This window comes from Peromyscus californicus, unplaced genomic scaffold (assembly GCF_007827085.1).
Source record: "Peromyscus californicus insignis strain IS unplaced genomic scaffold, ASM782708v3 Scaffold_4__1_contigs__length_199733344, whole genome shotgun sequence".
NCBI lineage: Eukaryota > Metazoa > Chordata > Mammalia > Rodentia > Cricetidae > Peromyscus > Peromyscus californicus.
This window is the reverse complement of record NW_026294562.1, coordinates 28,610,132-28,626,590: the sequence shown is the minus strand read 5'-3', so window position 1 is coordinate 28,626,590 and position 16,459 is coordinate 28,610,132. Positions and strand designations below refer to the sequence as shown.

Below are 16,459 nucleotides of genomic sequence, written 5' to 3'. Positions count from 1 at the left end.
GCCTACAGAATGGGAAAAGGTCTTCACCAACCCCACATCTGACAGAGGGCTGATATCCAGAACATATAAAAAAAACTCAAGAAAGTAGACATCAAAATGCCCAACAGTCCAATTAAGAAATGGGCTATAGAACTAAATAGAGAATTCTCAACAGAGGAAGCTCAAATGGCTGAAAGACATTTAAGGAATTGCTCAACATCCCTAATCATCAGATCAAAACGACTCTGAGATACCACCTCACACCTGTCAGAATGGCTAAGATCAAAAACACTGAAGACAGCTTATGCTTCTTCACATATGGATGTGGAGAGGATGTGAGCTAGGGGAACTCTCCTCCACTGCTGGTGGGAATGCAAACTTGTACAACCACTTTGGAAATCAATATGGTGCTATCTCAGAAAATTGGGAATCAATCTCCCCCAAGACCCAGCTATACCACTCTTGGGCATATACCCAAGAAATGCTCAATCATACCGCAAGGGCACTTGCTCAGCTATGTTCATATCAGCATTGTTTGTAATAGCCAGAACCTGGAAACAACCTAGATGCCCTTCAACTGAAGAATGGATAAATAAAATGTGGTACATATACACAATGGAATACTACTCAGCAGTGAAAAACAATGACATATTTACATTTTTATAGAAGGATATAACATGTTTTGATAATGTTCATCTTCTTTTGATCCTCCTTTATCTCCCTGGTCCTTTTGTATTACACTCTTCTCCATCACCAATTTTACCAACATGTGCTTTTACTTTTTCTAAATTAGACAAAAACCATATGAAAGTTTGTCTCTCTTAATATGGATCATTCATTGAACATGATGATCTTCAGTTCCATCCATGTTCTTGTTAATGATGTAATTTTATTCTTTGTGATTGAATGAGATGGCATTTATTTATGTGTATGTACATACAAACACATATGCACACATGCACAATCAAGACATTTTGTTGATTAATTTGGTACTGAGGCTGATTCTATTTCATGACAGTTCTGAATAGTGGCATGACAAATATGGGTATTCAGATTTCTCCATTTTATTTAATCCTTTCCAATACATCCTTAGAAGTGAAAATGACTATGTAATCTGATAGTTCTGATTTTATTTTTAGAGGGGCTTCCATACTCATTTCAATAGTGGTTGGGTTAATTTGTATTTCCATAAACAGTGTATAATGCAGCCTTACCTTTATTTTTATTTGTTTTCTTTTTATTCTTTTTTTTTTTTTTTTTTTTTTTTTTGGTTTTTCAAGACAGGGTTTCTCTGTGTAGCTTTGCGCCTTTCCTGGAACTCGCTTGGTAGCCCAGGCTGGCCTCGAACTCACAGAGATCCGCCTGCCTCTGCCTTTCGAGTGCTGGGATTAAAGGCGTGCGCCACCACCGCCCGGCTTCTTTTTATTCTTAATAATAGCCGTTCAAAAGGGATAAGATGGAATCTTGATTGAAGTTCTGATTTTCATTTATCTCATAGTGAAGGACATGAATAGTTTCCATGTAAGCAATGATCATTTATTTGTTCATTTAAAAATTACATGTTCAGTACATTTCTTACATATTGACCGAGTTGTTACCTTCTTTTGTGCTTAATTTTGAAATCTTGATGTGTATTGGATATTAATCCCTTGTCACATGAATAGCTGTCAGAGTTTTCTTACTACTCTATAGATTGTCTTTTGATTATAAAAGTTGTTCTATTTTCTATGAAGAATTTAAGAAAATCTTATGAAATTCCACATGTAAGTTCCTGCTATTATTTCATAATTTATTGCATCTTATTCATAAAAACATAGCATACACACATCTTGTACATATTCAGTTCCTGGCAACTACATGGTGGCTCACAAACATCCATGACTCCTGTTCCAAGGGATTCATGTCTCTTCTGACCTCTGTGGGCTCCTCGTCTCTGGTGGTACATACACATATACTCAGGCACACAGAGAGACATAGAATTAAATAAATACTATTTTGAAATAAACAAAAAAATCCTCTTCTTAGTGATGTAAAAGCATCCATGAAACAGAAAGCTTTCATAAGATGAAATAAGCATTTTATTAGTGCTCTTATTTTCAGGACAAATGCACATAATTTAGCAAAGTGATTTAATGATATACAAATTAAAGCTGATTAAAGAGAAAATCAGGAATCTTTCACATTGTGAAAATCAACAGACCCTCAAAAGAAGTAGAAAAATACATAGAGAGCTAAATAAACTTCAACTTGATTGATCTTCATTGATGAATGCAACAATTTCGTTGAAAACTTTGTTGGGAGCATCTAAACCTATCACAAAATCCATGTGATTATACTCAGGAATCTTCTTATGATAAATGAGATTGGAGATATTGGCTACTAATTGTCTAACATCTATTGGATCAGCCAGAAAATCTTCTCCACCACTCCACATGGCAGTTGGAACCTTCATGTCCCTTATCTTATATTGTGGGGGTGTAGGCTAAAGGAAGTAAAGAATAGTAAAGTTCAAATTAATGCCATATCACTTTGTGGATAGTAAGTTGATTCTTTTTTATTAAATGAAAGTGGTAATTATTAATTTATGACTATAGAGTAAGTTGTGAAATCTCAGCCTTGTCAGATAGGAATAAGTCAATGATGAAGCCTTAAAGCATAAAACACTGAATGATTTTCAAAACAGAAGTTTTCTGAATCTTAGGTTCTTTACATGTAAAATTATGGTATCAGTAATGACTAATATTTCAAAAAAACTTGTGAAGTTCAAATGACAAGATATTTGGAAATAGTCACTGTATAATATTTCATTAATATTATATAAAGAAGTGTTTCCTAATTTTGAAGCCATTCTATTGTCTATCTCTACCAAGGTCCTGGGAAGTGTAAACCTACCCCATTTATCTAATTCTTTCATACACTTTCCAAAGGGAGGCATGATTACGCGTTGTAAAAGGAATCTCACCTGACCATAGTGCAGCATATTCAGAAACAGACTTCCCCAGTCATAAGCTTGGAATATGCCTGTTCTCATTCCCTGAATGATAAAACAGACCATTACAAAGCCTTTCAAAAGAAAAAGAACTGGGGATGGTGGAGATTTATTAATTCCTTTTTCTGTATGACCACTGATTCAGATTCAATGGGGCCATATAAATGTACAGTAGAACTCTATAGCCACACCATGTGATCCTGGATTGATGGAGACTAAAGCATATATGCAGATATTTCATATCAGACAAATACAGAAAAAAAAGATTGAGAAAAACTAGTGAATAAAGTGTATTTAATATATGTTTTAATAATACCTAGGTTGTTTTAGCTCAATGTTATATGTAGTATAACCCTGAAAAAAATCTAGTTATTATAATTTGAAAAGGGAAGACTATTTTTGAGTTACTTTTTAATAGTAAATTCATTATAATATGAAATTTCATTAAATTTACTTTTAGTGAGATAAAGTACAATTCAACTGGTAAATAATTATTAATAAGAAACTATTTAGGGATGGGGAGATATCTCAATCAGTAAAATACTTGTCTTGCAAACACCAGGGTCTAAATTTAGCCCTCAATCCCAAGTTTGTAAAGTAGGGCATAATGGTGTGCATTTGTAATAGATAGAACACTGGGTTCCTTTGGCCAATCATACTGAGTTACTAGGCAAGTTCTGTACAAATGAGAGACAGTATTGTAGTACATCTTTCTCTGTACCACCAACCAGCTCCCAAATAACAACACAGAGATTTCTTATTATCAAGCTCAGCCTTAGCTTAGGATTGTTTCTTACTAGCTTTTATAACTTAAACTAACCCATTTCTATTAATCAACATTCTGCAATATGGCTCATGGCTTTTACTTCTCCGCCTGCATGTCCTATTTTCTCTGCATCTAGCTGGTGAATTCCTCTTTCTTCTTCCCAGAGCTCTCTGTCCAGAAGTTCTGCCTATATCTCCTGCCTAGTTATTGGCCATTTAGCTTTTTATTAAACCAATCACAGTGACATATCTTTACACAGTGTAATCAAATGTCTTGTAACACAGTGTCTCAGATAAAAGGTGATCAATGTCTTAAAAACAAAACACAAGGTTTTCCTCTAGCTAAAAATGCAGGTATACCCATGTGAAAAGGACTTGCATACTCACATGTACCAGCAGACACACAGCTATAAACACACATATATGCGTGAACACATAGCTCTATGAAAATAACCAAATGTCTAAAATTATTTGAACCCAAATTAAAACACATGTAATATTAATTTCCTGGCTATATAAAAACTTTTGTTTTCATAATATTTAGTTTACATCAATAAATACTTTAAAATGATATTTGCACTCAAAATTGGTATAAAATTAAAATACTCATCATTTATGTATAATTTAATTTGTATAAAATATTTCCAATGACTCCCAACACTTTTGCCAAAAAAAATCACAGATTTGTGTTGATAAACAAATTGTTTTGGATTTGTAAAAAATATATAATAATAAAGAATAAGGTTTTCATAGCAGTCCAATATTCAAACATGAACACATAGATTTTCTTCACAAAGTTCAAATTCTGAGATATAGAGAGATGATAAACAGATTTCCTCAGTCAAATGTTAGTGAATGAGCCAGCTATCAGAATGTGACATGTTACTCTAAAAATTTTATGTCAGTGGAACCAAAAAATTCATTCCAGTGAGTATAAGCAAACCCCCAAAATACCTCTTCCTCATAAAATTAAAAATTAAAATATTTCAAAATGAAAAAAAAATAATTAGTGGGCATGCATTATAGGGATCCATTTGAATGTCTTTGTTGCCTAACAGGAGACATTTTATTACTAACTTGGAGGAAAACTTTTCAGTTTGACGTCTGTTCCTGTGGGCACCTGACGTTCTTATCTCCCACCAGCCCCTGAAGCCTGACAAAATTGGTGTTCATTTTACATGAAATATATTTATACTGAATTTCTAATTTTTATAGAAATGTTACAACTTAAAATATTAAAATTTTATTTTATTATTATTTGAAAACAAATGCAATATATTGATTACTAAAGCAAACAGAATTGTCGAGTGTTATCAGAGGAAACTTTAAACAGGAAAAGGAAGAAAGCATGGACAAATTTTACCTGAGTGTAATGAAGCAGGGTTTGAACTGAAGTTCCTGCAGGAGCATGTCCTGCATACACATCAATACGACTCTAGGAGACAGGAAGACATAATTAGTGTCTTTCTAAGAACATGAAAATTTAAAATAGTGTTCTAAAACTGTGCTACTTCTATGAATCAAATCTTGCCTGAATTAACTTAAAATGCAAACATTTTCATGTTTCATGTGATAGTATTTCTCTGGAAATAAGTCTTAAATTGAATGATGAATGATTATTTAAAAAGAGGAAGTTTGAATAAAAATATTATTTGGGCATGATATTCAGTTTTGTTCATAAATGAAATAGATAGAACTTTTGACATAGTCCTATTTGTAACTTTATAAATCATATGTAAATTGTGTCACACTTTATCACATTAATTACATATTATACAGTTTAAAATATTCTATTTTTAAGGGTGTGGGTTTGGGTGGCTGTGGACTCACTGTTGGACCTGGGAGGAGTTGAGAAAGAGGAAATCATAATCAGAATATATTATAATAAAATCTATTTTCAATAAAAAGAGAAAAAATTAAAATATATTCTATACTATGTAAATAAATAGTTCTCAATTTTAATGTTCACCTATCAAGAAGATGGCAGCAGTAAAAGAAAATTAGAAGATGGCAGGCAGTCACACAAAATATTGATTGAAAAGCAAAATTCATGCATACCTCATTTAAATTTTGGGGATGATATCCAAGTAACAAAGTAAGTAAATTATTACAAACTGTTGCAATTTTCTCACGCTGACAGAAAAATTGCGCAAAATACTCAGCATCTGAACTGAAAAATATGCCTTTTTCACCGAAGATGATCTGCAAATGACATGTGCAAACATCAGCTATCACATGGAGAGTGAATTTTATTCAATAAAAAATGAGGATAGAAGGAATGTATGCTAATCACCAAGCAGCATTTTAAGATGCTGATGGACATTTAGATGATTTAGTTCACTACAGCATAATTCTACACAAATTTAAGAAAAGTTTCCACCAAAACCAGTAGGCACTTAAAACAATTCTGATCAATTTTGTCAGAACAAACCCTCTGAAGTACCAAATATCAAGGATTTCTCAGTCTGACCTGTCTGTTAGGGTTGAACCAGTCCAGTTTATAGGATTTGTCATTATTTGACACATTTGTAGCTTTCTAATAAGGAAAGTTCTATTACTCTCAGAGAATAATGAGACAGCGTTTAACATGTTAGCACACATAAGATTAGAAAGTAGATGAGGTGAATGAAAAGGTGTGTGGTAGGACATTTGAAGAAAAGATAGCTGAAAAATTTTCAAATTTGATGTCAACCATCAACACCCCTGTGTACAAAAAAGTGAGCAAGCTGTAAGTATAGTCTTTTCAGACTCACCAAGATACATTACTACATTACATTAAAAGCCATACCAAGACATGCTGCAGCCAAAGCTACAGCAAGACACATTACTGTAGACTCAACACCAAGACATGCTACAACCAATCCCACACCAAGACACAGTACAGTATAACTCATACCAAGACATGCTACACTCAAACCCACACTATACCAAGACATGTTACAGTCAAACCCACACTACACCAAGATACTATACTCAAACCACACTGTACCAAGACATGCTACAGTCAAACCCACTCTACACCAAGACATGCTACACTCAAACCCATGTCACACTAAGACACTCTACAATCAAACCCACACTATACTTAGATATCCTACAGTCAAACACACACTACACCAAGAATGCTGTGATCAAGTTGTCCAAAGCAAAGAATCCCAGTTAAATGAAGGAACTATTCACACACAAAGAGTGTTCAATGTGATTAAGAGGCGACTTGTCATCAGAAACCACAGAGGTCCACAGACAGTGAAAGGATATATTAAACTTTCTAAAATAAAACATGGTTCACCAGGACTTCCATAAGCAGTAAAGTCACACTTAGGAAACAAAGCGGTAACAAAACTCCCAAGATATGCAATAAATAATAGAATTTTCTACTAGCATACATGGCCTACAATAAATACTAAATACTTCCAGATAAGTGAATGGCTATAAAGACAATAAATTGATAAGTGAAGAGTACTAAAATGGCTCACATATAGTACTTACAGAATAAAATAAAATGTATTTTATTTACAAATATTGCCTTGCAAAATTTATAAGTATTGTAAAAATGTATTTACAAATGTCAAACATTTTAAAATAAGAAAGAAATTATGTTTATGTAGGTGTGGGTATGTGCACTTGAGTACTTGCCATAGAAGCCAGAGGTGAGGCATGACCTTGGAGCTGGAGTTGCAGGCGGCTGTGAGCTACCTCATGTGGGTTCTGGGAATCAAGCAAGAATCCTCTGGAAGATGGTTATCCTCTTAAACAAAGAGCCCTCTCTCCAGCTCCTATATTCTTATGTAAATAGAACTAAGTAAGTACTATATGTTGCTGTCCCTGTAGAGGAGGCTGAAAAGTTAGACCTACAAAGTACACTTTAAGAAATAATTAGAGAAAAGCTTTTAGAGGCCATTTTACTTGTAGCCTCAGATGGTGTTACTGTCGCATGCAGCCCAGATGGACCAAGTGCTGGCTCTGCAGGGGCCTCCATCCCCAGGTAAGTAACTCTTGAAACCTTATGTAACCAATCTGTCTTCCCAAAGGAACACTAAGGTACATGGACTCAAGCCTAATAAACATGAACCAGTCACACCAAGGCACATAATAATCAGATTGCTAAACATAAATGAGAAAATATAGGTGACTATAAAAAACAGACATCTAGACATAGGAAATGCATGACAGTGGGGGCTGAATTCTCCTGAGAAACAGCAGCACAGGAAAAAGAAAAAGAAATGGAGCAACTTCTTTAATCCACCAGTATTTCAAACCCACTAAATCCTGATTTCTATCAATAATAAGAATACTGTCGACATACACAGATAGAAAAAGACTATTTGGATATAAGTGAGGCAAGGTAATTCATTGCAATGCAATGAAGGTCAAATGCATTTCTCTTATCTGTAGGAAAATGGACATGGGTGGAAAGCAAAATCACTACAGTAAAATAAAAAGCAATATACAAAAATTCATAGATTTTTTCATAGTTTAATGTACCTTAAAATCTAAAGTTTATTTAAAGGAAAATAATGAACTTGGAAATATATGTTAATGTAAAAAGACACGGTAACACAAGTTTTAATAAAGGAGAAATGCGAGTTTACTAATTTAAGACAGATTTTAAATAATACAATTATATAGTAATTATTATTTGCACAGAAAACATGATATAGGTTGGATTTTGCTGTCAAATTTTAATAGCTTCCTAAAACAAAACAAAATTAAATAGTACTTGGTCACAACAAGCCATAAAGCAGATAAAAATGAAATTATAATATGCACTACAAAGATAGAAGAAATTAGAACACAAAACAGAAGAAATTAGAACACAAAACAGATTGTTCAAATATAAATAGTAATTTTTAAAATACAATTAATGGTAATTTAAATGCAAATATTCTAAATGCAATAATCAAACATGGTTAAATAAGTTTATATTTAAGAAAGGTCTAACCGTGCTTTTTTAAATAAAACTAATTTTTACGTTTAGCCCACTTAGGTTAATTTGATGAAGGAAAAGTTGCAATTCAAAGAGATTAGAGCTGCGTTAAATATTTTATGCAATGGAGATCACATAGCAGAGTCTTCAGAGGTTAATTGGATTATATTGTAACAGGATCACTTCATTAAGAGCATATAAAGGCGCAAAGATACACAGAGAAACCCTGTCTCAAAAAAAAAAAATCCCAAAAGTTTCAAATCCTAAGTGTTTATTCACACAAAAAAGTTTAACAGTTTGTCAAGCAAAATTTGATAACTGCCAGGAGAGAACTTAAAGATCCAGTGACATGCCACACATTCAATTCTCTTCTCTCAGTAATCAATAGAAGATAGAAGTTGCTGTCGATGAAGACCAGATGATAGCTATTGTGAGCAACATAGCACAGGTCTCTAAAGCAAACCAGGGTCAGCAGAATGCACTGTCAATGCACGTCATTTTAAATGCATAAAAAGTGTTTACACAGGTGGGCATTCGGAGCTGTAAAACAATTCTCAGAGAATGTAAAAGGATCTAGACATGAAAATCATATTTTTGAACAAAATGAAATTGAAGTAGAAATCAACACCAGACATACATCAAAATCTCCAAGCACTTGAATTGCCAACAGACCAAGTAAGATATCAAGCAGAAGACAAAGTAATTTAAACTCAAATTATACTTGAAAGTGTAACATCAAAACTGCACGATGAACCTAAGGGTGGAAAGAAGTGTACAGACTGCTCTTGCAGAGGACTTGAGTTAGACTACCAGCACCCACATCAGGCTGCTTACATATGGCTTATCTCTCCAGCTTCAGAGGCTCTGACACCCTCCTCTGACCTCCACAGGTACTACAATATCTGCAGATAACCATAGTTAACTCCAGTTCAAGGGTCTCTGACCTCTCCAGAGAGGTATTTTTCTGACCTCTCCAGAGAGCAGGCACACATGTGCTGTATATACATACACACACACACACACACACACACACACACACACACACACACACACACACACACACAATTAAAAATAAAAATAAAATCCAAAACAAAACAAAGCTAAACTCCCTACACCCAAGCTACCCTTGAACACACAACAATTTCAGGCCATACCCTCTTGAAAACTAAAATGGCAGAGGTAAGCCATAGCTTATGATCGTGCTTTGTATCTCTTATAGGATCTTAGGGGAATAATTTCATAGCAATAATGTCATTATGACATTATTGTTTGAAAACAAATTTCTTAATTTCATGCAGCAGCAGATAAAACATCTAAATATCCACATCTAGTTAAGTTGAATTTGTAATTTACATTTTCCAAAAATGACAAGACCAGATAATTTATACTGAAATTTATCAAATATGAAAGCATTGGCTATATGATTCCTTCCCTAAAAATGAATTTAAGGGAAATGTTCACAGCTGTTTTAGGAGGCCATCTTTACCCTGACTCATATTTCAGGAAAATCAACAGCAACTGGTAGGTCTCAGAAATCTAGATGTCATACATTTCATAACATTTTGGCAGGAGTGGGCAGCTACATATGAAAACGGGAAACATGTTAAAGGAAAATACTTGAGGCATCACTAAAAAAACCAAAAACCAAAAAACAACCCTTTAAAATGAATGCAGGGACTGGAGAGATGCCTCAGCGGGCAATTAAGAGCACTTTCTGTTCTTGAAGAAGATATGGTTCAGTTTTCAGTACCCATGTTGTGACAGATAAACATCAGTAACTCCAGTTCAAGGGTCTCTGATGTATTTTTCTGACCTTCCCCTCAGGCACCAGACACACATGTCCTGTACATATACACACACAGGCAAAACACTCATACACATAAAATAAAATAAACAAAATTGAAAAAAATTAAAAAGAAATACAGGTGGCATATTTGCACAAAATTAAGTATGATGATAAAAATATCAGGAGATAGGAAAAGTAAATGGATAAAATGAAGAAAAGAAAACCCTATTAACTGTAATATGAGAAGACAAAGCCCTGTAAGACCCCGCTGGAGTTCTGGGGGAGTTGTACTGTGGCCATGAGGGAAACAGCAGTGAAATCAGCACTCCTTTGTTTTGAAAACTCTAAGTGTGTTGCTGTTTCTGGCACCATGCTAGTAGTATTACAAACCTTGGTCGTAGTTCTTTCCAAGAATGCAATCGAGCGGATGACCCCTTTTGAATATTTAAGAGTTGCAACTGGACCCAGTAAAAAATTGATTTTGATCTTCCGAGCCAGTTGTGTATTTGTTGAAAATGCCCCAAAGGCTGAAAGAAAATAAGATTGAAATTAATTTACTAGTGTTCTATCTGTTTATTTTATTTTTATGTGTTTGGATGTTTCACCTGTGTGTAGGTCTGTGTACCAGGTATGTGCTTGGTGCCTGAGGAGGCCAGAATATAATGGAGGATCGCCTGTCATGGGAGTTACAAACAGTTGTGTGATGTATTGTGGGTACTGAGAACTGAACCTAGATCCTCTGGATGAGTTAGTGGTTGTGTTCTTAACCACTGAGCCATCACTGTAATACCTTGATTTAAACTCCTTATGTCATTTGGCTAGTTCACCACTGTGATTAAGTGTGTGTTCTTTCTCATATATTTCAAGGCTATCTCTGGTAATCCCCCTCTAAAACACCTGCACGTGCACCACTGAATTTCTTTCTTTTACTTGCATCAATTTCTTTGAATGAATGGTTTGAGGTGCTGAGCTTGACATTGGGTGACTCCTAGTACATCTTGTTTTGTTTTGTTTTCGAAACAGGGTTTCTCTGTGTAGCTTTGGAGCCTGTTCCTGGAACTCACTCTGTAGACCAGGCTGGCCTCAAACTCACAGATCTGCCTGCCTCTGTCTCCTGAGTGCTGGACTTAAAGGCATGCGCCGCCATCACCCAGCTCCTACTGAATTTTTAATAAACAACAGTTAGATAAATGAACCTTTCCTGAACTTACTAATAAAGCTCTGTTCCTGTCCTAGTTTGCTTTGTGTTTTTGTGATACAACATTAACTTGGAGAGGAAAGAGTTTATCATTTTTGGAGATTTGGGACCATTGTCAAGAAAAGCTAGGGAAGGTGTTCAAGGCAGGGATCTGGAAGCAGGAACTGAAGCAGATATCAGAGGGATGCTGCCTACTGGCTTACTTCCTTTGGCTTGCTCATACAGCCCAGGCTCAACTGCCAAGGAACGCCACTTCCTATAGTGGGATGAGCCCTTCTACATCAATTACCTATCAAGAAAAAGAACAACAGACATGTCTGAAGATTAATCTCATCAGAGAAGTACCTTAATTAAGTTCCCTCTTCTGGGATATGTCAAGGTTTGCATTAAGTTGATAAAAATGAACCAGCACACTTATACTGTTGGAATCCTGTTTCCTAAGTGTTGTGTAGCCAGTGCACTCTTTTTTAACATTTCTTTTCTCTTCTGGTCACCCTGACAGTGGTTAGCATATATTAAGGGTCTTCACACAATCATCACACTTTTTACAATTGCTTGTGTTCTTTGAGTAATCTTTGTTCCAAAAGTGTGCCTGTAAGTTTGGGTTAAGCTTAATATTTTTGGTCTACAGTCTTCCGTGAGAGTGGAGATGTCCCTTCCATGCCACCTGACAATCTCTATGGCTTTCTGTGTGCTCCTTACTCCAATGTCCTGATATGTATGTGTGTGTGTGTGTGTGTGTGTGTGTGTGTGTGTGTATGATGTATATAATCATATTTAATGACTATTGATACAAAAGTCTCACGATTTTAAAGAAATCAACCATATTTGGGGCTCCTAAATCTATCCTGATCTCTAGAAATTCATTCTGTTGTGGCCACAGATTGGCAGCCCCACATCTCTCTGCTTTCCTACTTACTATCTACAAGTCTATCAAATAAAACTTCTGTGATTGCCATTCCATCTTTCATGGTGTTTGTTTCATTAAGGATGCTTTTGAGCTCCAGCAACATTTGTGATTTGCACAGATATTTTTTGCTGGGCATAATTCCAAAGGGGAATGAGCTGATCAAATTGGTAGATACTTGAATAAAACTAAGCATCCTGCAATGAGTCTCTTAGGAAGATGGCCCCACAAGAAAAAATATGACCCTAAATGTATGAGGATTTATGTTGTTCTTGACATAGCCTGCCTCATTAATTTCTGAACTTTGGAAAAATCAGATTTCTTTAGTGTACACTATATATTGTAAGTAACAGACAGCAAATTATCTTTCAAATAGTAATGACACCACATGTTTAAACAAATGATATGCAATTTAATCAGCAATGTTTTCCTAGGTAGTCAGGTTTGGAAGCATTTATTATTTATAGGATTTTTAGTATAAAATTGACATGCCTCAGACCTGTCCAGAAAAAATATAAGGAGATTGAAGCTTTGTGGAAGCACACTGGGTCCTCAGACTTTGCTCAAAGAGTTCAAATTTTTTTTAAAAAAATCCCAAACAGTGCCTACATATCATTTTCCTATTAAAATATCAGTATAAGGACATTGAAACAAATATGCATACTTAGTCTTAGAAACTCCAGTTGCAGGGAATCCCAAATATATGTGACACAAACAGATTATTTAAGTGTGTTACATGTTTGGAATGATGGTGTTTAAAAAGTAGATAAGCAAATATATTAATTGTGCCTGTTGTTAATTTGAAAAACTTAGCCAGATCCTGTGGCTCAAACCTGTAATGTCATCACTCATTAAGGCAGCTAAGGCAGGATTGTGAGGTTAAAGTTATCCTGGGCTATACACCAAACCCCTCTACTAAACACCAACAAGAAGCTTGGATGTTTATTACCCAAAACCATTTAATAACAGGGTCATTGGCTAGTCTAAGTATCTCTAAATACTGAGATAATGTCATTTCCAAAATATAAATATATTTTCAGAAGATTTTTTTGTGAGCTTTTATGATAAAAATAACAAATGATCAGATCTCCGTCTCCCCACATACCAAGAAGGGCGCCCTGAGAATGGCCAACATAGTAAATTTGCTTCTGTCCTGTTTTGTTCACAATGAAGTCAATGGTGGCAGGAAGATCATATTTTATGAGTTCATCATAACTGCATGACACAAAAAGAACATAGATGAGTTAATTGTCTATTAATAATTAAAACTTACACTTTATATATTAAAACATGAACTAGAGAAGTTTCTCTAAAGAGAAACCTGAATAATGAGATTGCATTAATCAAAAAACTCCAATCTTTTACTCACTGTTAGCTGTCTAGATGGTCCATTCATTCAATGCCCACAGAAACCTTGATAGGATCTTACGTTTGTGTACTTTGAAAGGAGTTGTCATAGACAGCTAAGTGACATACTAAATTTCAAGGCATGTTTGCTCTAGACCTGACTTGTACTATATGTTTAGTTCATGAGTTTTTGCATGTAAAATACATATATATGTAATATATAATCTACTTCCCTCTTAATTACTAGTCAAAACTACAAACAAAATTCTAAGCAAATTTTGTCCATCAATCTTTTAAAGTATTGTTCCATAAGAAGATATTTTCATGAAATGCCTTTATTAGAGCATAATAAATTTATGATGACATAAAAGGGTTTAGCCCAGTTTTAAGGAAAAATAAAGGTTTGTATTCTTTACCTAAAAGCCCAGAATTCTTCAGAATTTGAGTCTAGGTACACATGTTTCCTGGCATATATATTTCCTCTGCTGTTCCCCAGCCACACATCAAAACCAGCATCAGCCAGAAAGAAGCCCAGGCTGCTCTTGGGAGGATTGACAAGCCAAATAGAAGCAGATAGAGTCCATCCATGCTGCAAATACACTACTGGCTTTGAAACTAAAAGCCAAAGAGAGAAAATCTTTGTTATTTATCATTATTTTTATGCTCCATCAAAATTATGAGACTCATTGCTACATTTTATATGCAAGTATTGTAATTCCAGCCAATTTACATCCTGCAGGATCATCTCTTTGACCCCTTATTCCCATTCTGGAAAGTGTTTAATAACATGAATTTGGGTCACCATTATATCCTGATACCCACAAAAGAAGTGTTAGTGGGCCATTATGCTTACATTAAAGTCATAAACATATCTCTATATTCTTTAGTAATCATCACACCTGTTGCTTCCCATTTTTTGTTTTCATACCCCTTGAATAAATATGAATTTTCTAACTGGAAGTTTTTAATTTCTAAAATTTGTGAGTAATATTCCCATCTAGTAGAGTTCAAACTTATGAAAAACAAAATATAATAAACATATACAAATGTTTGAGATAGAGAGCCTCGTGTGTAGATAATTTAACAAATAATCCAAACAACAACAAAACCCTGAACTTGAACATGGCCTTTGTAGTCTGAAATTCTAGATGGATGCATGACATGGGTGCTATACATCAGGAATAGCATGAATTCTCCCAGCAGGAACTAAAGCTTTCTACAGAGTCAATGTGCTTGAAAATTCTGGGCCTTTCCCATCAGGTCTCTGAGCTTCTACCCTGTCCAGAAAGTTAAACCCATGAAGTAATTTGTGTTTATCCTTGCTATCATGTCAATCAACATAAGCCAGGTATCATTCAGACCCTCAGCTTTGGATATCTGCATCATAGAGGTCTGAGGGTTCTTATTATAAGTAATTGAATAGGAAGGTTCTGCATAGAACGTATTTAACTGAATACAATGCAATGTTTTGTTTTTCTTTCTCACTCTGAGCTTACCTAAATGACTAGACTCATTCTTTCCATGTGGAATTCTGTAAAGTGGGAGGATGTAACCATCTTCAGTCACAACTTCATACTCTTCATATACATAACCCCAGAAGGAGATTATCTCACTCTAAATGGAAAAGAGAAAACACATAGACTTTCATTAATTTGCTCATCTGGGCATATCTATGGTTCTTAGAGTATAAATTCCTCATGGAACAGGGTAGCAATTCCTATGTAAACAGAACCTTCAGATTATAATAAGCATGACAGTTTAGAAATGATGAGTAAAATAATAGACAAAGTCATTGAAACTATGTTCATTAATGATGATAATAACTTACAACATTCATATTGGCTTCAGGATTCCTGGGTTTTTGCTTGAATACACAAAATATACTTCCAAACATATGAACAAGGTACATTGTTCTCAGTAACGCCCACATGTTAAGCCTGCTGGGAAATAGTTATTAGCAAGATGTAGAAAATATCTTAGAGTGAACTCAGATTATTGGATGTTAACTATGCTCACACCTTGCACTCCATAAAGTTGGCTGTATCTTCTAATAAGACTCTTAGAAATAACTTTATACATATCAAAGGACAAAATGGATGTCATTAAAAGTAAGTGACCCAACTATTCATAATAGCCACCCATTTATCTCTTCACTTTTCACCAAAATTTAAATAAATTTATGCCACTCTGCAAAAACTTCACAGGAAGTTCTTTGTTAGTTGGCCTAAATGATGAAGATTAGTATTTGGATTCTTCATTCAGAACTGTCTGATAACTTAATCAAAGGCGTTTACGATTTGACTGTAGAGTGAAGATGAGAGGGACAATAATAGGCAAACAAGGCAGGCATTAGAGAGAAAGACAGTGGCCATTCTCATTAAACCAGTACTTGTGAGAACTGAAGGACTTTCTTTTGTCACCATTGCTCGATGGTGTTTCATTTGTTTTGATAATACCACAAACATCACATTGATGTTTTTAGAATTTACAAAAAACATGATTTCAGAAGCACAAATATTGGTAATAAAAATGTACATGGTTTTCAATCTCTCCTTGCTGCT

General features: G+C 34.7%; 1 protein-coding gene across 1 annotated transcript; it reads right to left on the bottom strand.

Annotated features, from left to right (window-relative positions):
- Positions 1 to 2,208: 2,208 nt before the first annotated feature.
- Positions 2,209 to 15,828, bottom strand: LOC128125785 (tear acid lipase-like protein). Its single transcript, XM_052763498.1, has 9 exons — positions 15,727 to 15,828; positions 15,395 to 15,512; positions 14,315 to 14,513; positions 13,657 to 13,766; positions 10,837 to 10,973; positions 5,792 to 5,935; positions 5,097 to 5,168; positions 2,942 to 3,013; positions 2,209 to 2,461 (listed from the first exon to the last, which is right to left on the bottom strand). The coding sequence occupies exons 1-9, from the start codon at positions 15,826 to 15,828 to the stop codon at positions 2,222 to 2,224; spliced, it is 1,194 nt and encodes a 397-aa protein (XP_052619458.1). The 3' UTR covers positions 2,209 to 2,221.
- Between the last annotated feature and the right edge of the window lie 631 nt (positions 15,829 to 16,459).